Source organism: Stegastes partitus, unplaced genomic scaffold (assembly GCF_000690725.1).
Source record: "Stegastes partitus isolate 25-593 unplaced genomic scaffold, Stegastes_partitus-1.0.2 Scaffold221, whole genome shotgun sequence".
Classification (NCBI taxonomy): Eukaryota; Metazoa; Chordata; class Actinopteri; family Pomacentridae; genus Stegastes; species Stegastes partitus.
In genome coordinates this window covers 214,768-241,325 of record NW_007577952.1, presented here as the reverse complement: position 1 = coordinate 241,325, position 26,558 = coordinate 214,768, and the positions used below count along the sequence as shown (strand labels likewise).

The 26,558-nt window shown below is 41.9% G+C and overlaps 1 protein-coding gene across 1 annotated transcript; it reads left to right on the top strand.

Annotated features, from left to right (window-relative positions):
• The first annotated feature begins 2,360 nt into the window (after positions 1-2,360).
• On the top strand, positions 2,361-26,552 carry LOC103356780 (pecanex 3). Its single transcript, XM_008281065.1, has 36 exons — positions 2,361-2,701; positions 3,663-4,150; positions 4,754-4,962; positions 5,071-5,176; positions 5,438-5,477; positions 5,592-5,687; positions 5,924-7,675; positions 10,079-10,208; positions 10,536-10,705; positions 11,036-11,093; positions 11,210-11,351; positions 11,503-11,660; positions 12,339-12,492; positions 13,221-13,253; positions 13,360-13,531; positions 13,771-13,881; positions 14,372-14,463; positions 14,593-14,702; positions 15,291-15,396; positions 15,505-15,597; positions 15,702-15,852; positions 16,502-16,646; positions 17,944-18,121; positions 18,313-18,421; positions 18,678-18,807; positions 18,912-18,970; positions 19,082-19,297; positions 19,893-20,146; positions 20,478-20,708; positions 21,195-21,298; positions 21,402-21,549; positions 21,654-21,884; positions 22,618-22,892; positions 22,981-23,150; positions 24,193-24,599; positions 25,297-26,552. The coding sequence occupies exons 2-36, from the start codon at positions 3,998-4,000 to the stop codon at positions 25,447-25,449; spliced, it is 6,846 nt and encodes a 2,281-aa protein (XP_008279287.1). The 5' UTR covers positions 2,361-2,701; positions 3,663-3,997; the 3' UTR covers positions 25,450-26,552.
• The last annotated feature ends 6 nt before the right edge of the window (positions 26,553-26,558 follow it).

The following is a 26,558-nucleotide window of genomic DNA, read 5'->3' as shown; positions in this document are numbered from 1 at the left end:
AATGACAACTAGACATTAATGTGTGTTTGTGGCTCACTGCACAAGGCTTTGGGTTGAGGCTCAGGAGGGTCAAGCATCAGCATTGCCAAGCTGCCTTGAGTAAGGCCCTTATCTCTATCTCCAGCAGGAGTGCGGTAGTGTGGCTGACCCTGCCCTGCACTCTGACCCCATCTTCCTAACAAGCTGGGATATGTGACAGGCCTTCATACTGTTGTACTATGTGCACTAACAATAAAGTTGCATTTTAATTTTAGTAGATAAAAACCTAATGAGGCTGGAAATGCATATTAAACCAAAAACATAAAAGCAGCATGTAATGTCCTAATAAAGTCTATTCATTCTTTCTGTCATAGGGGAATAACTATTTGTTGTTTCTATATAATTTCTACAAGAGAATGGACATAAAACAACAATGTAGGCATTATTTCATAAATGATAATAGGCAGATTGAGAGTGGTATGAAAACCAGAAATCACACAGGAGGCAAACAACGGCGTTGCACCGAGTTAATGATCCTGTCAATGCTGCTTGGGAAATGTTGTCCCACTCTTCCTGAAAGGCTTGGTGAAGTTTGTGGACATTTTGAGGAAGAAGATTACGTTGTCGGACATTTCCATCCAGCTTTCCAGAGCAATGGTGGACATTTAAGTACCTGGCTACAGCTCTACCTGACATGTCAACATCCAGCAGCCAGCAGCCTGTTCTCGTCTTTCTCACATCATCTGTGGCATCGTGTGATTTGAATAAAGTTGCATTTTAAGGCATATTTTTATATTCACTGGTCAAAGGAGTTTCTGTGTTCTGATCACGCTATCTAATCGTAGCCCTTTGAAGCATAACCTGACCAAGGTGTGAAATAACTCAGTGGTAACAGAAATATGTTCAACCAATTCTCTAACTCAGCAAAGATTTATTTAGAACCTGGGTTTTTATATTTCTTCAGTGTATAAAGTATAGAATATTACCAATGTTTTAATTTTTTTTTTTCTGTTGTAAAAGAGAAAGAAGGAAGAGAGAATAAGAAAGAGAGAGAGAGGGAGATCAATGTCTCCAGCATTACAAATATTCAAAAAGAAATGAAATAAATTAAATTACATTTTGAAAAACAAAAACAGTGCAAATTAACCCTATTCAGGACTTTATTCAGAATCAAAGATATGTCAGCTTATCAGAAAATTTATCTACCATAGTATAAAAGTCAATAATGATTACCAAAAAATATTTTGCACATATACTTTCTTGGGGTCCATAGACCCCGAAAGACCTTCTATGTATGACAACATGAAAGTCCTAAATAGGGTTAGTATATACGTATGCACACACACACACACACACACACACACACACACTCACATATATATAGATATAGGTCACACGATGCCACATATGAATATATATATATATATATAAAACACACACACAAAAAAACACATAGAAATACCATTTACTACAAAAATTTACTTACTATACTACTTTACTTCTAAATTGGTCAGGTTAATCTCTGATAATTAATAATATTTTAGGATGTTTTGCTTAATATCCATTGTATTCAGCTAAGGTGTATTTTGTACATATATTTGTATATTTGTAGGGTTTTATTCCTAATATCTGAATTAAACATAGGTATACCTAAATTAGAATAGAATAGAATAGAATAGAATAGAATACAATACAATACAATACAATACAATACAATACAATACAGTACAATACAATACAATATAATACAATACAATATTTATTGATCCCCCATTGGGGGGAATTTACATGCCACAGCAGCATTCAAAAATATAGAAAGTACAAGAAAATAACGATAATTTAGTAATATGCACCCCTGGTGTCCACACTCAGCAGGTCCAAGGCCCCACCATCTCCAGTTGGGCAGTCCAAGGTTACCCTGTAATGTTGGTCATATTTTTCTACTAGAAAGCAGTGTAATGCCTGTTGCTTTAAATATGCAATATAAAAAAACAGTGACTTGACATTATTGCCTAATGATGCCTCACACAGGACAGCTTCACATACCTTCATAAAATCAGGGCTGGTTTTATTAGGGGTTGGCACCTAACATAGAGTCATGTATTTGTTAGCTTTATTTATTTAGTATTTATTTATTTATTGTATCCAACAGCTTTGCTATTCACTGTATATTCTAAATTGCATTTTCTGTTAAACCATACGTGATTGTGATATTTTGATAATTTTCAAATAATAGAAAAAATATACCCTCCCTCTGACGTCAGTGTAGGCAGCCAATCAGCGCTATGGGAATCTCTCTCTCTTTCGCTTGATCGCCGTGTGCGTCCGTCCGTGCGTGCATGCGTGCGTGCGTGTGTCAACTAGTTGTTAGCTACAGCTAGCTGCCCAGTGAGCTAGCCCCGCTGAAACATTTGAACACAGGCTCCGTTTATGCCAACAAACAACTGCCGTTCATCATGAGAGGGGACCTCCGCTCCCGCTGTGTGTCTGTCACCCTTTAATGCCAAAGAGGATGAAGGAGTTTCAGAAAACAATGATAAGTTAGCCAACGCCAACAAAAAGTGAAGCTACAGTTTTTGAACAGCCTTCCTCGCTAGCATCCCGAGAAGGAAAGCTCTGAGATTTTGCAAGGACTGGATGCGGAAGGAGGATATGAGGCAAGCTGCACAGCTAATGCTAACTGTAAGCTATGCTGGGATCCCAAATCGGAAAACATTTCACTGTGAGCACAATTATTAAATCTGTCAAGCTAACCTGAGCTAACAACGGTTAATGGCATTCACCTACCGAGCAAAGGTTAAGCTGTTTTGTTTGAAGGCGACGTTACATTTACACAGCTAACGATAGAGACATTACCCATGTTAAAATGCTGATATATGCGGCCTAGCATTAGCCGGTTACTAGCGTCAGGCAATTTATTGATATTTAATGTTTGTCAGCATGTTTCGAGTAGTCTACCTCTCCTATCGATTGGGTTTTCATATAAACTAAGGTCGTTAAAGGCAGTGACGCTTGAACACGTCGAATATTACCGATCAGAAATGCACAGAGACATTCGAAAGCTAGGCTAAAATTGTCTGTTAGCTTGCTAATGTCAGTCAAAAAACTTAATCTAGGTGGCACACTAATGGCCTGGACATGGAAATAGAGGCTTTTAAGCTCTGTCACACTGTCTCATATCTGAAAAATATATCAGCTATTTAGTGTAGCTTCCCAGTTGCTTGGGTTTGGTTGGAAGACATCTCCTGGCAAATGTTATTTTAATCATTGTGGTGCATGCCAGTTTCAGTTTCTGAATTTCTCATTTTCACTTGTGGTGATTAAGTAATGTTTAACAGCTCATATATTGCAGCTGATCTTCAAGATAATTACTGTTTGTTTTGTGATTAAATTAATGAAACCAAGGCCAGCTAGAAGACATAGGAAACTTTATTCCTTCATAACCATAATGTGGAAGTTGAAGTAAAGTATTATGGAAAGATGCTTTAAGATCCTTGTCTTCACAACTGAAATGTTCATGTGGATAGCTTACAGATTTCTGCTATAACAACTAAGTATATTAAACTTGTGTAGTGATTATCAGTGTATTTTCAAGTTTGGGTTATTGCATAGCAATCATTTTTTCCACTGAATGTAATGTTGACTCATGTACAGAAACTGACTAATTTTAATCTTTCTTGCAGATGAATGTTTTTTCATACATTCAGTGGGTTACCAATGTGCCAAAAAGTCACTCTCCTGATTACCCAACAAGGATTAGGCTAGAGTGTAGCGACGGTGGTGCACGGAGGGAGCACATCCTGGCACAAGAATATGCAAGGACTCTTGACTTCAACTAGAATATATATATCCAAGACACAGAACTATTGTCCTTGATGAAACAGTCTTGGTCACCCTGCCATCCCCAATGGAAGTGCCATCGTAGACACAAAATACCGTGGCTCAAACTGCTACACAGTTTTTTGAGCTACAGCCTTGGAGGAAGCGTTTCAGCTTTTGGTTGAACCTGCATGTGGAGATGGGTTCTCAAGCTCTTCAGATATTGCGGCAGGGTGTGTGGGCTTCGCTCACAGGAGGCTGGTATGTGGACCCTCATCAGAGCACATTCTCCAACTGCTTCCACCTCTACCTTTGGATATTCCTCCTGGCCTTCCCCTTTCTACTGTACATGGTAAGCACATTTTTCCAGCATATGTCCTTTTAGACTAATTTTCAGAGGTTATCCAGCAGAATTGTTTTTATTTACCAGACATGACAGCTTCGCAGGTTATTTACACATATCAAGTCAACTGAGTTTTATTTATGTAGCCCAACATCGCAAACCACAGATTTACCTAAAGGGGGCTTTACAGTCCTTACAACAGTCCACACCCTGTGTCCTTAGACACACCTTCACAAAATTACCTCGTATATAGTTTTATAGTGATGTAAGACTTATGAGACACTAAAACTTTATAACATCATGTAACAACTTTTGCCTTCTAGCATTTGAAACAAGATGGGAAGATGGGGACTTGTTTATAATCTGTCTGAACCAGTGTGATTAAGATCCTTCTTATAAAAAAATCTATCTTCAGCTTTAAAAATTGCATTGGTTAACACAGTAGTCCAGTGTTTAGACGTTTATATGTAGCAAGCACCTCATTTTTGCGATCTTCAGAAAGAAGTTCTTTTATAGATCAGCTACCCTCATCCAAAGATTCAAAACACTCATTCTTGAAAGTGACGATTTTTGTCCCTTTTGTAGTCTCACTATCTTTTAACTCCCTCTCAGGCTCTTCCTCCAAGCTTGGTGGTGGCAGGCGTGTACTCTGCTGTGGTGGCCGTCTTTTTCACAGCCATAAAGGTGGTGAACTACCGGCTCCATGCTATGTTCGACCTTGGGGAGATTGTTGAGAAGAAGCAGGCCTCACTCACAGCCGAAGCACCAAGGACAGAGGAAGGAGATGAAGGTTCAGGTGCTCATGACGGGAATCAGCACAGGTAAGAAAGAGTGTTTTAAGTGCTTTTTTTTAAAGAGAAGTTCAGCTGTCACGGTGATGTGAAATGCTGAATCCTTTCAAAATTCTTCTATTTGAAACTTCTTCACAGAGATAGCCATGTTGGTGTAGAGATGACTGTGTTCCGGAAGGTCAACTCAACACCCCCAGTGCGCTGCAGCTCCCAACACTCTCTCTTTGGGTTGAACCAGGTGTCGGTGAGGATTTCTGTTTTTGATAGTGGCATGCAGTCTTCACCCTCCTCCCTTAATAATGTCTTCAGTTGTACTTGTTAGAGAATGTAAACAGTGTACCTCACTGCATCAATAATGTTGGAAACAGAATTTTAGAATACCGTCCGAATTTTCCTCCAACCTCCAGGGCACAAATTTTCATTCGATCCCAGTGTTGCCATGGTGTTATTCATATATATTGATATTGATTTTAATGCACTGTGTATTTTTGTCTTTATTCTTTAGGAGTTCTTGCCCCAGCTGGAGGATTCAGGGGGCACTAAGGGTAAATATTTGAATTTTAGATATATATATATATTAAACTGTGGTCTATAATCTTCTACATTTAAATTTAGCATGTTTTGCATTTTGAGTGACGTCTTTCTTCAAAATGTTACAGATATCAAAGAGTTAATGCGGGAACAAGGAAGCAATAATGTGATTGTTACGTCAGCTCACCGTGAGATCCTACGTCAGAGTTCCCAGGATGCCATTAGTAAGTCGGGTAATTTTCGGCAATCTGAAATGACCGTCATACACACTGAGCACCATTTATTTCTGCCTGTGTAAAAACAAGTCAGGCTGCAAGCATTACATGGAATCCTAATTTACACAGGAAAAAAAATGAAACAAATTGCTTTGTGTTCTGAGAAGTAGAATTCAGAACAGTGAATGGTGTCAGAGCTGTTCAAAGTGCATTTCAGTCTGATTGTGATATCTCTTACTGTACAGGGGCTCCTAGCGTGGTCCAGTCCTGCATTGCTGCTGCCCTCGGTGGTGAATTCCCAGGTCTCATGGAAGTATCTGGAGTGTCAGCTGGATTTGGAGAAACTAGAGACTGCTTGTCTATCCCACCTTCACCCTCAAGTCAAGAAGATGGAGGCGAGAAAGAACAGTTGCAGGAAGTGGAGGAGTTACCAGAGCAATTGTCTCAACAGAGTCCGGAGGACAATGGGTTGGGGGCTTATTCTCCCCTTGGCCCCTCTGCGGAATCTGAGAGCCTGGGGGATACTCCCCTTAGCCCCCTTATAAAGAGCAGTTTAAGTGAGGAGCTGAGTGAAAATCTCCTGGGTTTAGGCCTTGACCCTGTGGCATTTGCGCCTGGGACTGAGCACCCAGGCAGCCGCAGTGGGGTAGCACTAGCTGCTGGATCCACGGACAGTTGTTTCAGTGCAGGTGGAGCTACCACAGACCGTGAGACACTAAGTACTGTTAGCAGTTACCGCAGTGAAAAAACGGATTCCACTCAGCTGGAAAGTCCTTCGTTCAGCCAGCCACGGCCTTCAGATGGACAGGCGTCTGCCTCAGCACCAGCGATAGGTTCTACCATCCACAGGCCCGCAGAGGATCTAGAAGGACAGGGTGGCAGTGATACTGACAATTTGTCGGACAGTGTGCTGCTGCGCTCCCCTTCCAAAGAGTTCTCCCTGAGCCAGGGGCTAGACAGGACACTTGTTGAAGGAGAGGATTTGCCCTCTGTACCCTCTGATATTGCACAGCCCCCTCCTCTTCAGAACTCTTCCCCTTCAAGTAGTGGCCGCTCCGAGGTTTGTGATTTAGACAGAAATGTCCCAGTTCCTCCTCTACCCCCACCTCGGCAAGCCACTTCAGTGCCCTCAGGGCTGGCCCTGGGTCTAGTGTGTTCTGAGCCTGCTTTGCCCATATCTTCTACCCCATTCTTACTGTCTGACCAGCCTGCTCTGCAAGCTCAGCAGGTTGTGCGCCCCAAAGACTTAAAGCTGCTGCGGGCCAGTGGCAGTAGCATGGGGCACAGGCCAGGCCGTAGGAAAGCTCCAAGAAGGCGAGCAGGGGCAGGCAGCAGTAGTTTTGACTGTGGCTCTTACAGGCGTCACCACAATCATAGACAACATAGAGATTACATCCCAGTGCGCAACCGACTTGGCGCCAAGGCTTACAGTGAAAGTTTGTTTGAGGATTCCAGCGACGAGGACGATGGCAGTGACATGAGTGCTGGCTCTAGTCTGGGCTCTCAGCGCCGGTACAGCTCAGATGATGACGACGACGACGATGATGACGACTCAAGTTCCTCTACCTCCTGCTACTCCCCAGACCTTGCTAACACTGGCATTACATCCCCTCTCCCCCCTGCTGCTCAACTGCCCACTCCAAGGGAAGGGGATTTACCTGAAACTGCTGGCCCCTCGCATTCTCGTGCTGCTCAGCGCTCTTCCAGCACAGCTAGTGCTAAGACTCATGCAAGAGTGCTAAGTATGGATGGGGCAGGTGGAGGCCAGAGCAACGCAGCGGCTCTGCCCTCTACTCTGCTTACAATGCCCTCCACCTCCACCCCTGCACCTCGCACACTCACCATCTCCAAGTCTGATCTGGAAGCCCGCACTATACATACTGATGGCTTCCCAGGAACTCATCATCATCGGCTGGATTCTCTTGGAGGCTCCTGGACTGGCAACCAGATGGGTTGGAGGGCAGGAGAGCTCGTTGAAGAGGGAGCTGTGGGAGGAGGTGAGTTGACATAATGAATGCAATAGCATGTGTGTTTCAGAGATACCCACTTCATGTGATGGAGCACTGTTTTTAATATATTTTGGAATATCCAGCTAATTAAGAAAAGTAACCTGCCTGGGGAACCCCTGAAGTCAAGTTGTAAGGTGTCAGCAGATAAAAAATTCATACTTTAAATAATTTATTGACCACAACTGAAAAGCATTAACTTTCACTTTATTTAGTCTATAAACAATCTGAGACCTAAGATGGAAGGCCACATATTTTTGCAGTCTCTCTCATTGCATAGATTTTCAAATATGCTTTACCATTGCTCACTTAAGCTTTTAGTTCTGTCTCTGAGAATTACATCCAAGACTCTAACGCGGCCTTGTGGAGTGATTATAATTATTGCTTATTAAATAAAACATTGGTAATCTTATATTTAGTAAAACCCGGCATTGCATGAAAGTATTGTGGAAATAAGTTCAATTTTCATTTGGGAAATTACAAGGAATTCGAGTTGTGGCAACTAAGGAAAGATGCAATTTTACTGAAGGCGTAAATATTGCAGACTTGTAAGAATCCTGTGTGAAATTTAGGGCATGACTCAGACCTTGACTCTAAACAAGCTTAGTTTTTGAGAGAGCGTGAGCCGTAGTCAGTCTCTTTAAGGTTAATCGAGGTCATGAATGTAAAAGCAAACATCTCGTTTACTGACCTCAGAGCGGCGCGGGTGCTAAAATCCACATTTGTGAGTCAGCCTTGAAGTTGACGATCCACAAAATGAATGGGGAAACAGATTTCAGGATGAGGAAAAAAGAGCTGCCTTGCTACTTCAGATATTAGTCATATTTTTGTAAGGTCTTGGCAACGGACGCAAACATTTCCTGTATCATCAGGACACGTCTGGGGTGGCAGAGGTCCTGTTAACTGTCGCCTTGGAGTTATTTAATTAGGCAGCTTGTCGTCGTAGACTCGAGGCCATATTAATGTCTCACTGTATAAATGAAATGTTGACTAGCTTGAGGGTTGTGCTGTCTTCAGCTAAATGTGGGTGTTGTGTTCCATAAGACTGGTGTTGGATAGTAAACTTTGCTTTGTTGAAACACAGCATTCACACAGCTCTGTATGTAATCCAACAAGAGAAACACAGTTGTTTTTCTCAATTGTCTTGATTTCACCACTAGTCAGACGCAGGAGAAACACAAATCATCTCAAGTTTTGCCCTATCTCCAGCACAGTCTAGGTCACTTTTCGCCTGAAACCACGCCTTTTACTATGATGGTAGATTGTACCAGAAGATTGCATTGCTCTGGGCAACACTGGCTTTGATCTCATTGGACTACGTCAGTCTTTGTACGCCTATAACGTACTGAAAGCACAATGAAGCAAATCTGTGAACTTTGACCACTTGTGAGCAGCATCCCTCAAATTTGCCTTATTAATTTAGTATTATGTAACTAAGACATGCCCATACGAGATATAAAAGAACAGCAGAACAGATCAGAGTAGAACAAATTTTCAGTGTAACACAAGACAAAGTATTGTTAAAAAAATAAGCAGACCAAAGTATGTTCAAATGTTACCCAACCCCAGAAGAAATGTCCAACATGGAGTACGCTTAAGGAGTCTGAAGTCATTCAATGCTTTCTAAGAAATCAATCAATGAAATCCTCACATAATTAAGTCCTGAAATACACTGAAATAGGCAGCCAGCACGAAATTGAAATTGCAGCTTTCTTTCAAGGACAGAAATAGCCATGAATAAACGTGTCTAAAATTATACATTTGACAGTATTTGGTATGTATTAGCTGATAGAAACAAACATTTTTTTTGTTTGTTTTTTAATCAAAATGCTCCAAAGTGCATCAAAAAAGACTACATTTAATTCAATCACATCCGTTGCATTTCAAACACCAATCCATTTTGAGGCATTTAAATTGTCTATTTTTAAACTGTGCTGATCAACATTATACATTAATGTGATGTGTTGCTGCAGCGTGTTATGGTAGAGATGCCTTTGCTAAACCTCTTATTATTTGAGCTAATCAGTATTGTAGCTTATTACATTGTAGTTGACCCTCAACATCGATGCATCATTAAACCTTATTCTTGCTGCTAACATGGACTCAGCGGGGGTTGCCATGCCTGAAAAGCTTTAGAAGAAACAGGGTCTGATTAACAGTTAAGCTTTATTCAGTTTGGGGCACAAAATTACATGTCTTAGCAATTAGCGATTCGGGCTGCTTATTTGTCAGTGTTTGTTTTACATAGCTAGCGGCAATATGCATTCTAAATAAAAATCCAGCAATGAGCTAATGTTGCATATCTGTGTCCATTTTTGATGCAAATGATGCCTCGTATTGTCTACACTGACCCTGTAATGTAAACCGTTGATGTAACCGATAACCCTTCTGCAGCCATGGCTCCAGAGGATGCAGGCAAACATGAATCAGTCAGCAATGTAAAGAGGACCCAGGCCATACGTAGGAGACACAATGCTGGGAGCAACCCTACACCGCCCCCGTCAACCATGGGATCCCCGCCGAGGTAAGCTGACTAAGCGGACGTGTGGGGGTTCTAGCTGATGCCTTGCTTCAACTCTTCCTTGATTTGCTGCAATCGCTACCAAGTCTGCTGTAGTTAAAAAAAAAAAACATCAGCATGTTGATGCTGTGATGGATGCAAGAATTAGGAATCCAATTTACTGTTATATTATTTTATAAGCTCATGTTGTAACAAGTTCTCAGCAATGTTTTGAGTAATTGTTAAAGCATTGTTCAATTAAAACTACACAACGACAGCAGGCCTGAGTGTAGGCATTTTAAAGCCAATGTTACATTTTTTCATTCAATTTTGTTTTGTTTTTGCCTGTAGCCTCCAGGACCTCCAGCGAGCTCGGACCTCCTCTCATTCACGCACCCGCACACTTCCCTCAGCCTTACAGTTTGCCTCGTCCCTCCTGCTGCCCCGTAGTGGCATCCATGAGGCCTCCACCTTTGACGATACATCAGAGGGGGCAGTGCACTATTTTTATGACGAGAGTGGTGAGTCAGCGGGTATAAAGGAGTAGTTCAACATTTTGGGATATTAGATTTAGTATTGAGGTTTAAATGATGAGATCGATACCACCGATGTTTTAACCTGCCACTCGTGGTTGTCAGACAATCAACGGAGACATGTTTAGACAGATCCAGGCTATCTTTAAGATTTTCTTTTGTTTGTTTTTTGATCCATAATACCACTTTCTCATATGTTTGTGGTTGTCTTGTTGTGTGTTGAGTTTATGCAATGTGTAAATATATATCATGAGGTTTATTTGCAGATTATTTCCAGTACAGAGTATTTGACTTTTTGTTGTTGTTGTTTTGTTACAGGAGTGAAGAGGTCGTACACCTTTGGACCTGCTGGAGGTGGTTATGAGGACCCAGTTCAGTAAGTTAGAAAGTTTCTGTTGCCAAATTTCATTTTCTCAAGGCTGCAGAAGTTGATTTGCTGTTATAGAACATGATGAACCGCCACAATAAGGTCATAAAATTTTGCACTTTCAGGGAAAGAGAGAGACAGTCCCAGTCCTCAAGCTTCACCTCCACTGAGGTCCAGGAAGGAGCACCAGTTCTGTCCATGCTCCAGCCCAGACCAGTGGTTTTACAGGGCATGCAGGTGCGCAGGGTGCCTCTGGAAATGCCCGAGGTTAGCAGTGTATGATGTTTGTGTGAGATTATTCGAGGTAGAATGTCATGGAAATACGGCAGGACTCCCTGTCCCTTAGAGCTAGCAATCAGAGACCGTCCTTATAGTTCCTACTTCTGAATTAATTGTTCATTTTTCAACTTTTCTTTAGTTTGATCTGGATCACGAGTCGCTGCAGGAGTCCCAGGAAAACACTCTGATGATTGAGGAGAAAGCCAAACCCAAACAGTACTATCGCTTTTGGGTGCTACCTGGGAAGTGGCTGAGGGTTCGTTATGATCGACTGGCTCTTCTGGCCTTGTTGGACCGGTAAGGCAAACTGTTAGGCAGAGAGAAAAAAATCTGTTTATCTCCTTGCTCCCCAGGTCATTGCAAAGAGTTTTGTACTTCGTTATCCCCTCATTTAATAATATGTAATAAATAAGGTGTTGGTGTATTCATTGGGTTTTCATCATTCCATCCTTTAGTTTCTGTCTGTTCTGTAATGCTAAATTTAAAAAAAAAAAAATAAAATAGCTGCAATAGAGAGAATGATGAAAACAATCATTCTTTTTTCCTGGTCAGTTCTTGTTATGTAGAAAAGGAAGCTTTAACATGAAGGTAGATTTTATAAAAACTTAACTGAAAGAGAGTCCCAACAGAAACAACAGGCATAATAATGGTTATTCTACAAGATGCATTTCAGCGCTGGTTTGGATGTAGCTTGATGGTTCCACAGTAGAGTAAAACAGTGCAGCACCACTGTTTTACTAATTAATATCAGCACCGAGTCCCTTTATTGCCATGTTGCCCAATAGTGTAATGGCTTTTATTAATCAAGGTCTGTTCAAAACATATTACATGTCTCAGTAGGTTTCAGATTAGTTAATTATCTTGATCAAATTACATATTTACTGAATAATGAAGGCAACAAGACAATCATATTATCAAACGATCATAACAAGAATGTTGTTCAAATACTGATCAGTCTCTACGTTCTGTTGCCAGGAACCGCCGTGTGGGAGAGAACGTGTTCGCTGTGGTGCTGGCCAGTCTGGTGGCCTTCCTGGGGTTCCTACTGCTGCTCCAGGGATTTTTCAGGGACATCTGGGTCTTCCAGTTCTGTCTGGTCATTGCCAGCTGCCAGTACTCCTTACTGAAGGTATCGTACCTCTGGGTATATTTATATATCATGGACAGAGACTGTTCTTGCTGCATATTTTAAACGCCTTTTATGACCAAAACGTACGGCTGCTGTGCTCGCACAAGACAGTTTGATTGACCATTCAAAACATTGATTTGAAGCTTTAACTAAACACAGAAAGCCCTATTTGGTTTTGAAAGACAGCCGTAAAAGAATCAGGCAGTGTTACGTTGTGTAGTTCTACTTTGCATTGACTGCAGTAACAAAAGATACAAAGATGGCTGTGAAGATGTCAGAGGGACAGTATGGTCTATTTGTCTGTGAAATTTGGTTTTATTTGTATCACAGCCTCACTGTCAAGACAACAGTAGTCACACAATGTAAAATGCCACTCCAATACTATTCCAACTCACGACAGTTAAAACAGATCTCTTGACAGCAGTCTTGTGGGAAATCTGAGAGCAGAACTGCTCAAACTGTAAGACAGCAGGCCGCAATTGCAGACGTGTCCGTCAATCTGCGAAAAAATTTGGGCTTAATATTCAGAATTTACACAAACAGCGTCAGCTTATCTTTAAACAATTAAAGGTATCTTTTCCATGCGTTTTTTAGGTTTTTGGGTTATGATAATGGATATAATATAGGATCATCAAATTGTTTTCTTGAGGCATTTCTTGTTTCCATGTTGCTTCTGTTTTTTCGCAATGTAAGTCAAATTTACTTACTTCTTGCCTCTTTCCTTTTAGAGTGTACAACCAGATGCAGCCTCTCCCATGCATGTGAGTTCTAATTTCAGCTTTATATTCTAAAATTAAGAAAAAAAAAGCCAATTCACTTTGTTATCGTGGTGTAACTGTGACTGTCTTTATGTCTGTCATTTAACAGGGCCATAACTGGATCATTGTGTACAGTCGACCAGTCTACTTCTGCTTGTGCTGTGTGATGATCTGGATCTTTGACCTGTCCGGTCGCTCTGGAAGCCTGCAGCCGTTCTCCCTCTATGGTGTCACCTTCTTCTCTGCACACTTCCTGCTGTGTGTCAGGGACATGCTCATTGGTTAGTTTTTATTCATGACTTTTTAAATCAGCTTTGTAGTGGATGTCCTGGTCGCAGGAGATTAACACTCCTTAGAAGTATCTATGTAATGTTAGATTGGTGAAAGAATAGTCATAAATAGCTACAGATGGTTCTAAAACCACTACAGTATTCATGGGGTGCATTAGTGGTTGTAAACTTTCTTTTGGCATTTTTTTAAGCAAATGTTTTAAAATATTTATTCTCTCTTTTTCCAACAGTGTTTGCCTTGTGTTTCCCGGTCATTTTCCTGTTTGGGTTGCTACCTCAGGTCAATACTTTTGTGATGTGTCTGCTGGAGCAGATTGACATGCACATCTTTGGTGGAACTGGTAAGCATATGACTACACAGGCAGGATAATGAAGTAAGACCTTTTCAGGAAGTGTCACAGCATCTTATGACAGCCAGTTTAGAAACATCACATGATTGCCTAAAACCACGCTTGTGTTTATTGCTCCAGTCAGATATATTATTATATGTCTGATAAGATGGTCACTTTTTACACAGTTCTAGAGTCAGAAATCATTGCTGTGACTTGGCAGAGTGGCGTGACATGTTGCTGATGACCAATCATAGCTATGACAACATCGGTAAAGAGGTGCCAAGGGCAGACTTTTGGAAACTAGAATGTAAACAAACAGTGGCATCCAAAACCGTGTGTGTAACATTTGCTGTAATGTGCTCAGGGAAATGTAAAAAAAAAAAAAAAGAAGAAGAAAAAGCAAAACTGACTGTGGTCTGTGGGTTATGCATTTCTGTCCCTTTACTTTGCATCTTTCTGGTTGAGAAAGTAGCCTGAACTCTCTCTTCTCTGTCCTCAGCCACTACCAGCCCCCTCTCATCTCTGTTCAGTCTCATACGCAGCGTGTTGGTGGCTGCTCTGCTGTATGGATTTTGCCTCGGTGCTATAAACGTGAGTGAAACAGAGACACTGTACCTGAAAGTAGAGGAGTTTCAACAGGAATTTCACTCCCACAGCAGGAATTACTGTGAACAGTCAACTGTTTAACATGTATATTTTAATATGTTTATTTTGCATTAGGCACCGTGGGGGGATGCTCATGTGCCAGTACTGTTCTCTGTGTTTTGTGGCCTCCTCCTGGCCTTATCCTACCACCTCAGCCGCCAAAGCAGCGATCCTACCATCCTGTGGTCAGTATTTTCTGCTTTTAATTGTCAATAATGACCTCATATTCTATTAATATATCTTGTTTTTACATCAATAATAGATGAACAGTGAAAAATTATATATAGCTATGACACCAGAAGGAGTTTAGGAAGTCAAAACATGAAATGCAGTTGATTTTTGCACAATTTACAAACAACAACAAAAAAAGTCTGATTAAAAGTCTGACATTCGGTGTGAGATCTAATGATTTTTTTTTCCCCATAGCGTTTGAAGAAATGCCTCGTGGCTTGCCTACAGAGAAAGCAATTCAGCCAAATTTTTCAGTCGCCCATCTGTCGGAACAGTTTTACCCACGCTTTATGTATATTTTTAGGCTTTAAGTTTATATTCTTCCAATTTACGTAGATGACTACAGCGAATTTGTGATTGGTTCCAAGCCTGCCAAAACACAAGTGACCTACACACACAAGAGTGACGTTGATGGACGACAGACACCGCTGCTGCTGACATGCTGCTTTCACAACAGCCTGTCAAGACTTTGATGTCACATCTGAGTTTTCTGGTGTATTTCTTATCATTCCTCATTGTATGCTTTTTGCCCCTTACATCAGGTCACTGGTGCGGTCTAAATTATTCCCAGAACTGGAGAACCGAACACCAGAGGAACCCCCTGTCGAGATCAAGGACCCTCTCCCGGAGAAGCTGCGTAACTCTGTGGTAAAGTTTGCTGCTCATAAGCCTGCGCTGACTCCAGCAGAACAGTTACAGTTTTGATCTCATAATGATCTCAAGTTTTAAAGTCAAACTCTCTCCGTCTCTTTGTAGAAGGAGATTCTTCATTCAGACCTCGTCATGTGTCCCCTCATGGCTGTGATTACCTTTGCCATCAGTGCCAGCACGGTTTTCATCGCTCTCCAAGTCAGTCGAAGCACTGTTTCTGATCTCGTTCTTCCGATATTATTTTTGTTGCAAGTGTGCAGACTTTAAATGCTAATTTTCCTCTTTTTGCTCTTGACCCACAGCCTGCTCTCAGCTTTGTCTTGTACATCCTGGCTGGAGTTGTAGGCTTCATTACACACTATCTTCTGCCTCAGCTCCGAAAACAGCTGCCGTGGTTCTGCCTGGCTCACCCAGTGCTCCGCTCCAAAGAGTACAGTCAGTTTGAGGTCCGAGGTGAGTGTGTGATCTCTCATTTGTTTTCACTCGCATGCAAAGAAAAATGGCATGTGAAAATAGTTTAAAAGAATAAACTAAACATCTGTATGAACAACGGGAGCATTGTAAGTCTGCCTACTAGGAAGAGCTGCACAGAGCAAATGAAAAACTATGAGAGCTCCAGATGAAGTGCTCTTGAGAAAAATGCTTAACCCCAAACATCTCTTGTGGAGCTTTGGAGTGCAGCACTGAACTGTGAAATTATTTTTATACCTTTTAAACTGCTGCATGTTTTTATCATTACTGATAGATGCAGAATTAATAAATAAACACTAGTGCTTAAGTAGCTGTATTAAAACTTAAGGAGACACCAGAAAGCTTATTTTATCTCAAGAGGTATTCAACAGTGGAAAATAATCCCTCTCCTCCTGCACATCTTCCTTCCAGGCATCATCTTGAGTAGATCCCTTACTTGTCTCACCGTAGCAGTTCAGGATATCTCAAATCTAACTTCATACCAACCACTGCATAAACATCTTTTAAAAGTTTTTTTTTTTTTTTTAATTCTTCCAGATTTATTATACAGCTTTAGACGGAACCCGAGAGCTTGGACTGTGGAGTTTTCTCAACAGTTGTGTAAGAAACTTGTGCTTTCTGTTCTCCCCAGATGCTGCTCAGTTGATGTGGTTTGAGAAGCTGTACGCGTGGCTTCAGTGTGTGGAGAAATATTTTATCTACCCAGCTGTGGTGCTTAACTCCCTGACGACTGAAGCGCGAACAGTGGGCCAGAACCATAAAGAGCTGGACATCTAGTAAGCCTTACCTCATTCTGTTTATTACTATTTCACATCCCTGCATTACCCTCTCTGGGGACATGTTTTTTTTTCCAGCTATGTCTGTTGGTAACTGTGCAACACAAAATTAAGACATGCTGAACCTCCCCCAGGTGTGCTGCTTTCTCCACATTGTGGTCAGTAGCACAAGGTACATAAACTATATCAGGGCTCCACGACCTTTTTTTGAGGGAGTGCCAATTAAAATTTGAAGTGGTCTCATTGGTGCTAGTGCATGATGATCATTAGGCTGCATTAGTGTCGCTGTAACTGCAGGCAGCTACTGTGTTGACCACTGTGGTGGAAAGTAGTACTTTTATAACTTCGGTGTACTGCGGTATTTATGCTTAAAAATGCGGTCCTCTAGTGAAAAGCAGAGTGCACCTAGATGAATACAGAATACAGCATTTGTAGAGAAATATCACTAGACAAATCTGAAATTAGAAGGCCCTGTTTAAGTAATTTCGGTCACACACCTGTCTGAGCACACCACAGCGACCTTGCAGCATCTACCACAGCCTGCAATGTGAGGTGTTCAGGGAACATTAGTAAATTGTAGTCTTTTGATAAGAAAATGTTCAGCAAGTCATATGATTTGCCTGTGACAAGGTAGGAGGTGCAACCAAATAGCTTCTCAAACTGGTGCTACAAGTAAAATGTAAGTCTGGAGCCTGAATATTCCTTCAGTTGTTTCCTTTTTTTCCAGTCTGAATAGACTCCTGTGAAGATTAATGCACTTATTTTCTCATTTTACAGTCATCTATTTAATCTTTGGGAAATTCTCATGTAAACATCATGAAAAAATAATTATTGTGCATTATTTAATTGGCCATTGTAATGGCATATATTCAAGTGCAAATGCTGTTTTATGCAAGTACATTTTTTTTGTATTTTTGGTGACTTTTTAGAAGGTGTGACACATGACACCCTGAGGTTCCATTCAAATAGAACGGGGGTTTCAGTGAACAACCACAGGACTTCCAGTTTAGTGTTTTCATATATTTATAGCTATAATATATCTTTGGTTTTAAGAGCTGCATTTGCTGGATACAGACCTTAGTTGTTGTTAATGAGAAACTTGTTTTGCATGTTCGAAAATTGTGGATGTTGGTGTCCGCACACTGCTGAGAGGTTAAACTGTAGCACATGCGGAGAGCCGCCTGCATCTGTGTTTGGAGATCTCATTTCTTTTGTTTCTCTATGGTTTTAGCTGTGTATGTCAGCATGTCACTGATTTCCTCCTTCTCTCTGTGTTTTTCTCAACCTCCCTCCCCAGCAGCCGAGCTCTCTTCATCTCAGTAGCAGGCATGAAGTTGCTGCGTTCGTCCTTCTGTACACCGTCACAGCAGTACGTCACGCTGTGCTTCACCACGCTCTTCTTCCACTTTGACTATCCACACTTCTCGGAGACCTTCTTAATCGACTACTACTTCATGTCCATCCTCTTCAGCAAGGTTAGAACACGCACCATATCAGCTTTTGAATTTTGACCACAAATAATTCATTTAAACTCTCGAAACTCTCAGAGAACAGCTGTATGTTAATCTCTGTTGCGTTGTGTAGTATAAGTACTGTTAGCAAGAGGGGTTTTTTTGTTGTTATTGTTGTTTTTGGTGTCACTTTGAGTCATCTTTTGAATTTTCAGATGTGGGACCTGCTGTACAAGCTGCGCTTTGTGTTGACTTACATCGCCCCCTGGCAGATTACCTGGGGCTCAGCCTTTCACGCTTTTGCTCAGCCCTTTGCTGTGCCCCGTATCCTTCACTGTGTTTGATTTTGTGACAGCAGGAATGCATAAGTTCTTGCCTTTAGGTTTAATACAATCTCAGACAACATCCATACAATGTAGCTTTAACATCTGAACATTAAAACAATTTTTTACCGCAGGGTTGTTGTTTTAAATTTCATTGTTATACAAATGGGGCTAATTCGTACTGCGTTTTGTATTTTGATAGTATGAAAGACATTGCTGCTTTGTTCGTGATATATCCTTAACTCTTGTTACTTCAGACTCTGCTGTGCTTTTTGTCCAGGCCATCTTTTCTGCCATCTTTTCTACGCCTCTCAATCCTGTCCTAGGCAGCGCTGTGTTTGTCACCTCATACACCAGACCTGTAAAATTCTGGGAGCGCGACTACAAGTATGTGTTTGATAAATTTACCTAAGTGGAAAACAACAGCTCATAAAGCCCAAAACTATAAAGCTTTTCTATTTAATGCTAATCCTACTTTCTCACATTTGCAGCACCAAGCGGGTCGATCATTCAAACACCAGACTTGCCACTCAATTAGACCGCAACCCAGGTGTGCCACGTTGTTCTTTCACGATCTAATCATCTCTATTTGACTCCTATTTATTTTTGTTTTGTATCTATGGTGACGCTCTGCTTTTGTTTTGTTTTTCTTTTCCTCAAGGTGCTGATGACAACAATTTGAATTCGATTTTCTATGAGCACCTGACACGCTCTCTGCAGCACAGCCTTTGTGGAGACCTGCTGCTCGGTCGCTGGGGAAACTACAGCACAGGCGACTGCTTCATCCTCGCGTCAGACTACCTCAACGCTCTGGTGCACATCATCGAGATCGGCAACGGCCTGGTCACATTCCAGCTGAGGGGTTTAGAGTTCAGAGGTCAGCAGCAGGGGTTGACGGGTCTGACGATGTTTGGAATTTTGCAGGCTGAGTGCAGTTTTAGTTGTTTAGCAGGTGTTTGCTAAGGAGGCATCTGTCAAGTGTTGCCACAGAATAGCATCTATTTATAGAGATCAGGCGCCGGAGCTCAGTCAATAGTATTCATGTTAAAAGTGGCAGCTGACAGGGTCAAGCTGCTTAAAAAGTCTCGCTTTAAAATTAACTTCATATTTTGGATATTAAATACCACTTTTTATGTCAGTTCTTAAAGTATATTTTTATTCTTTAAAACATCAGCTTCATGGCCGCAGGTTTATTTTAAGGTTGCTCAGGACGAAGAAAGAAGTTGTGCGTCACTTTCTTGAGAGGGTGTCACTTGACAAAACAAGGCTTTATAAAGTAAAATTACAAAATCTGAGTTATCATCTAATTAGTTATTTTTATCCATACAGGGAAAGTTATAAAGTATTTACTCGTAAATTGTTATTCTACTTTTCCTAATATGTGTCAAATGAATAATTCACAAAAAGAAGTCTCACCCGTTTGGAAGTCTTTGCTCGAGCTGCTGATCCTCATATGTTTCACGTCTGTCCAGGCACCTACTGTCAGCAGAGGGAGGTGGAGGCGATCACAGAAGGAGTGGAGGAGGACGAGGGCTGCTGCTGCTGTGAACCAGGTCATCTGCCCCACATGTTGTCTTTTAATGCTGCCTTTGGACAGCGCTGGCTGGCCTGGGAGGTGGCTGCCACCAAGTACGTACTAGAAGGCTACAGCATCAGCGACAACAATGCAGCCTCCATGTTACAAGTATTTGACCTTCGTAAGATCCTCATCACATACTATGTCAAGGTAAGCCGTTGATCAGGGGAGTTCTTTATTGCTCTTTGTTCTTAGATCATATTTCTTGCATCTTCAATGAAGACTCTTTCGTGGCACTTCTGCTATAGCTAGCATATGACAAGTAATACCAAGAATGAACTGTATTTTTTTATATTATTATTTTGAAGCTACAAATGCAATGTAAAATATCAGCACACTTGGCATCCATCTATTTGCAGTCAGCCTGTTGGAATATATAGAAAATAACTGAGATTTATAGAAATAACTGAAATTGTACCTTTGAGTTTGTTTTTAGACACTTGCTGTCTGATTAATTTGTTTGGATCGTTCCCTCCAACAGAGCATCATCTACTATGTGAGTCGATCTTCTAAGCTGGAAGAGTGGCTGACTAATGAGACAATTCAGGAGGCTCTACGGCCTTGTCTGGGACCTAACTACGTAGACAGTGACCCCACCTTCAACTTGAACATCGATGAGGACTATGATCACAGGGCCTCCGGCATTACCCCCTCCTCATTCTGCATGGTTTACCTGGACTGGATTCAGTACTGCAACAGCAGGCGTCAAACGGTTAGACTCTCCATAACATTTACACTACAATCACACGTGGGTCGGGGTCGTTTCTGTTGTCTTTTTTTTTTTTCTCTGTATTCTCATCATTGGCTGAACTATAACCAAATGCATTCTGCTCTTATTTGTCCAAATTGACATGTAAACAGTCGAGCCACATGCAGCATTACCATGCAAAACAGATCAGTTTGAGCCTTTTGAAACTGAGTACAAAAAAATGGAAATGCGAGAAAAGCAGTGTTGAGAGAAACTGAGTACAGAAATAATGAGGTTCTGGTTTTTCATCTGGTTTTATCTGGTGATTAACCTTTTCTAAATAAAGGCTAGAACTGTTGGTTTGATGTATCTGATAGCTTTTTCAGCTCAACAGATATGTCACTATTTGCAAAACTAAAGATAATTCTAAGAAAGGGAAATGGAAAATTGCACTAAATGTAGAATATTGTATAATGTGTTTTTTTTTTAAACTTCACTCTTGTGTTGTAGCCGGTGACTTGTGAAAGAGATTCTCCACTTGTCAACCTCTGTTTCGGTCTGTGCATCCTGGGAAGAAGAGCCTTGGGCACAGCTTCCCACAGCATGTCTGCCAGGTAAGACCACCAGGCCACACTGTCTTGTCTATCTCTGCTATTGCCACCCTTATGCTGTATGCTAACAATATGCAAGACTCACTGTTGTTTATTCATTTGACAGCTTGGAGCCGTTTCTCTATGGCCTCCATGCACTCTTCAAGGGAGATTTCCGCATCACGTCTCCCAGGGATGAATGGGTGTTTGCAGATATGGACCTGCTGAATCGCGTCGTGGCACCGGGAGTGCGGATGTCCCTCAAACTGCATCAGGTAGCATGACTTACAAAAGAAGAAAAAGTAGCCCAAAGGTTACAATAAATAGACTGTTTTTGTCACTGAAGTGTCACCAATTCTAAAATCACTGCTTCTTCCAGGACCACTTCACGTCTCCAGATGAGTATGAGGATCCTATGGTTCTGTACGACGCCATCACTGCCAATGAAGAGAAGATGTTGATATCACATGAGGGAGATCCCGTGTGGCGCAGCGCTATTCTAGCAAACATGCCTTCGCTGCTAGCACTGCGCCACATTATGGACGACGGTAGTGATGAGTACAAGATCATCATGCTTAACAAGAGGTTCCTGAGCTTTAGAGTCATCAAGGTAACATCTCCCTTTGTTTTTGTTTGTGTTTTTTTTCTTTTGTGTGTTGTTGTCTCTTTCTCTAGTTTGTTTACTGGTTATTTCAGCATTGTTTTTATATATTCTGTATATATTTTTTAGGGGCGGGACTTTAATGCGGTAATTACAATTAATTAATTACAACAAAAATAACGCGTTAAAAAAAAAATCAGCGCTGTCCAGAACTGCTAGCGCTAAAAGCTCCGGCGGTTTCTGTGCTCGCTGCAACATGCTTTGCATTCAGGTGATCCCGTCAGCTTGATGTGCTTTGGTGGGATGCAAATTCTTTTTTGCACAAGTTGCACAACACCACGCTCTTGTCTTGTCAAGGCTTCCATCAGGCAGTTTTTTAAAATGAAACTTGGCCTCCATCAGTCCAAGCAATGCACTCTCATTGGATTCCTCCATGTTTGTTGTTGTTAGCGTAGCGCTAACGCATCTTGTTCATCACTGTGATCGGTGGACCATGAAATCGGGCACAAACGTTGTGTGTTGTCTGGATGCAAACTGCGATTAAATGCCTTAATTTTTTTAATGCATTGTTTTTGTTGTAATTAATGCATCGTAATTAAAGCTTTAAGTATATTAGGGGTGGGACTTTAATGCGTTATTTATGCGTTAATTACACATTTAAGTCCCACCCCTAGTATTTTTATATTCTACTTGCCCTCATCTGCATTCCGCTCCTGACGTGTCGTGATGCTGCCCCCTACAGGTGAACAGAGAGTGTGTGCGTGGGCTGTGGGCCGGGCAACAGCAGGAGCTGGTTTTCCTGCGCAACCGTAACCCAGAGCGTGGAAGCATTCAAAACGCCAAGCAGGCCCTGAGGAATATGATTAACTCCTCCTGCGACCAGCCCATTGGATACCCCATCTACGTGTCCCCCCTCACAACCTCGTACGCTGGGGGGCACAGCCAGCTCCGGTCGGTGTGGGGAGGGCCAGTCAGCCCACACAACATTTACACCTGGCTCATCAGTAGTTGGGACAGGTACGTGCTCTTTCCTTTTAATGCAGTAAATGTGCACACAAGTCTTCCAGGGACAATAATCTTAGCTGTGATGCGTGTCTCCCTGCAGGTTACAGAAAGGGTGCGGTGCTGGCTGTAACAGCGGAGGAAACATCGAGGACTCAGACTGTGGAGGCGGCTCCACCTCCATCTCCACCAACCCGGCCGTTCACACCACCCAGAGTACACCAGCCTCCAGCCTCCCCCAGCCACACATCACCACTGTCCAGCCCTCCATGGGTAAGACCTCAGTCGGCACGGAGATAGTTTAGTTAGCATCGTGTGATTTAAGTGTAGAAATGTGGTCACATTTTAACAGTAGGGCTGCCCAAATACCATCTTAAGGGCGTTGAAGCTTCAATGACAGTTATCCTCTAATAGTTAACCACTGCAAGACAGCTAAGGTGTGACTTACAGTTTTCAAGCCATTTTCCAAAGACTCAACTTTTTAGGGCTCGTCTTTGCAAATTGTGACATTATTCCAAACCAAGGACTGTATCCAGATGTTTGACTTTTTCCAGCATCTTGCAGGAGTAACTTTGCACACAACTGTTCGAGTGTCAGTGTTGGTAGAGTCCGATAAAAGCATTAACACATTAGGATTAAAGGTCCTTGTCAGAGAATATCTAATAATAATTAATGTTCTTGCATAATGAAGACTTTTAATATTGCATGGGCTGCTTGGGATTTTTGTGGTAATGCATAATCATAAGAGCAATACCTGAAGCATTCGAATGCTGATTTGGATGTTGATTACCATGGCAATGCTTGAAGCTTTGAAGAATTTGGGTCAGCCCCAGTTAACAGGAGGTTGTTTATGGAGGAGGTGATAACCTCTGTTTCTGATCCAAGATGGTTTCTGCTGTTGGGTGTGGATGACTTTGAAAATCAACATGTTAGTCTGTATAAGTGTGTTGTCTATACACACTGACAAACAGCTTTCTGTTCCTCTACACACTCTTGACAGGCTCTAACTCTTTTATCATTTATCTTTAGTATCATGCTCTAATTAACTTGTGAGTCATGAACTGTTGTCCTAAACTAATACAGTAACAGTGTTATTAGAGATCTGTAACACCACTAAACTGTTGATGTTGTAACATCAATAGCAGTTGCAAAGTTCAGCCAATTAGACACTGAGATAATGTACTTTGCTTTGAAACAGTTTAAGTTTTGCGACCTTTGCATGGCTGTAATACAAGCTGAGTGTTTGGTGTTTAGACCTTTTGATGAGGTAATGAATAAATTGTTCTTTGTTGTTTTTTCTTTCGTTGCATTTTAGGTACAGATAACCCTGTAGGTCCAACCCAGAGCTGGCCTCACCACCCTCAGCCTCTTCCATTAGCTCTGCTCAGCCAATCAGAGGGCAGGATGGAGGCAGGCCTGCTCACATCCCTTCAGCGTACATCCTCTATCCAGGGGCTCCTGGGCCAGCAGCTGTCCAGTTCCCAGCTCTCCTTCAGCAGCTCGGTGGCTCCTCCACCGGTGCCAGGCCCAGAGCGCTTCTGCCCAGCAAGTCTCCTGGAGAACTCTGGGCACAGAGGGGGCCAGCGGGCTGGCCTCGGCCAGGGCAGCACACTACACTATGAGAGCCACTTTGGCAAGTGGAGTTTTTCAGGCAGGAAGGGCTTTAATGGACCAGCTGCCGTGGAGGGGGAAGGAGGAACAGTACAGACAATACGCACACAGGTAAGGAGACCAGCAGCTTGTTTACTGTTTACACACATGTAACTAGTCAGGGTCGTGTCCTTCATTTTAAAACATCCACCTGTTAAAGGGGTTAATCCAAGAGTGATGTTTAGGGTCAGTGCAACTGTATCTCTAAGATCACCGTCAATCCAAGCTCATGTCACATTTTAACCTTAAATATCGTAAAAAGCTTTCACATATCATCAGACTCTTTTTTTCCCCCCAAATCCTTGGATCAAGAAAAATCCAATAAATATGGTCTGCCTGGTGTCAGCGAATTCATTCACAGACCATGCTGTTGTGCCAAATCCCTGTTTTTGTCTCGTGTCCAATAAAGAAAACCCAGCCTTACAACAGGCAAAAGGAAACCTCTCTGGAATGTAGAACTACAATAATTAGTTAATTGATTAAAATAAATGTAACCACCACAGTTTGTACTTTTTTTCTTTTTTTTTTAAATAAGAAAATATGTTTCTCTAAATCCAGCTGTTGAGATTCTATTCTGCTTTTTTTTTTAAGCATACTTTTATTTTGTTGACTATTGATAAGTAACAGAAGGTGGGCTTGTCTTTGTCTGTTGGTCAGTGCAGATAAATACCAAAATGTTTACCGAAATCAATTTCTGACAAGCTCTAAGTGTTTTTTTTGCAGTAGCAGTGCTGATTTTCTGGTATCAACATGGTTTTTATCCCCCTAGCCTGCTCCTCCTGCACCCCTACAAGAGGCCAGTCCTACACAAGATCCTCTGGGAGCCACTCAGACGATGGATCCAACCCTGCTGTCGTCAGGGGACCCCCCCACCCCCAGAGAGGAATCCACAGAGCTGCCTTTACTTGATCACCTGCGCTGAGTCTGCACTAGGGACCCCGAGGGACATTTTCTATAGTGAAAGCACACCGCGGTGGAATGTGGACCGGACCTGGCCCGTCCAGACCGGACTCATTCCAGCCTTTGGGACTCATTCCATCAACTCTCGTTTAACTCAGTGCAAACATGATTTGTGAGTCCTCTCGTGGCCCTCTGCAATACTGGATGGATCTGGGTATTAACACGTCACCCTTCTCATTCTCAGCCAAAGTAGTTTAACATCCGATAGCATGCTGAGCTGATGCACGTAAGACCATGAAATGATTTTAGCCAACCTGTTTATTCCAAAGTCAGCTTTCATCATGACTCATAAGGCCTGATGATGTACTCATTCTTTACTGTTTTCTGACAAAGGCACTCGGTGTCTCTATGGACAACCCTTAGGTTGTAAGAGTAGTGACAGGCCGGAAAGGCCAGTGCAATTATAAGGGATATTTTGCTTGAGGATTGTTTATTTTTCTATACTGGAGAATAGAGGATCGCCTCTTGACTGTCTCTCACTTGACGTCTGCAGCAGCAGTTTTTCTTTTGCATAACCAATCATAAAGGATCCGTATGTTGCTGTATGTGAAAGTGAAGGATATGTGGAAACCATGATAAGCCTTGTTTTGTTTTTCTCCATTTTTCCCATCCTCGCTGGACCTACAGTCGTGTGTCAAACAATATTTAACAGGACGTATTCATCACCAGTTTCAGGAGTCTGCACTTCTTCTCCCCCCCCTGCACAATACACATATTCAGCAAGGAAAAGAATAAAATAAAGCCCCATCCTTGTCCTCTGGCCTGTTTTCTGCAGAGGTGCCTGACAACATCAACACTCAACCGTTCTGTCATGAAGCAAGTTTCAGGGAACAAAAAAAAAAAACAAATAGGTCTCCCTTCCATCCCAGCTGACACGTGGTGCTTTTACTGCTAGTTAACAGTGTATTCAGGCCCAACCCGCCTAGCAACATGGAGTTGTGGGATGACTTCGGACGGAGCCGGTTCCCATCGATCGGGATCAAGCGGAGAGGGATTCCAATCTGTGAAAATTGTGTTGATCACAAATCTACAAACTGGGAGTGACAGAAACTTAAAGCCGTTTTTTTTTTT

Coding starts and splice junctions, on each gene's coding strand:
- LOC103356780 (XM_008281065.1), top strand. CDS start 3,998: ATGGGTTCTCAAGCTCTTCAGATATTGCGGCAGGGTGTGTGGGCTTCG. Junction 11,352..11,502: donor TGCCTCTGGAAATGCCCGAG/GTTAGCAGTGTA, acceptor ACTTTTCTTTAG/TTTGATCTGGATCACGAGTC. Junction 11,661..12,338: donor CTTCTGGCCTTGTTGGACCG/GTAAGGCAAACT, acceptor TTCTGTTGCCAG/GAACCGCCGTGTGGGAGAGA.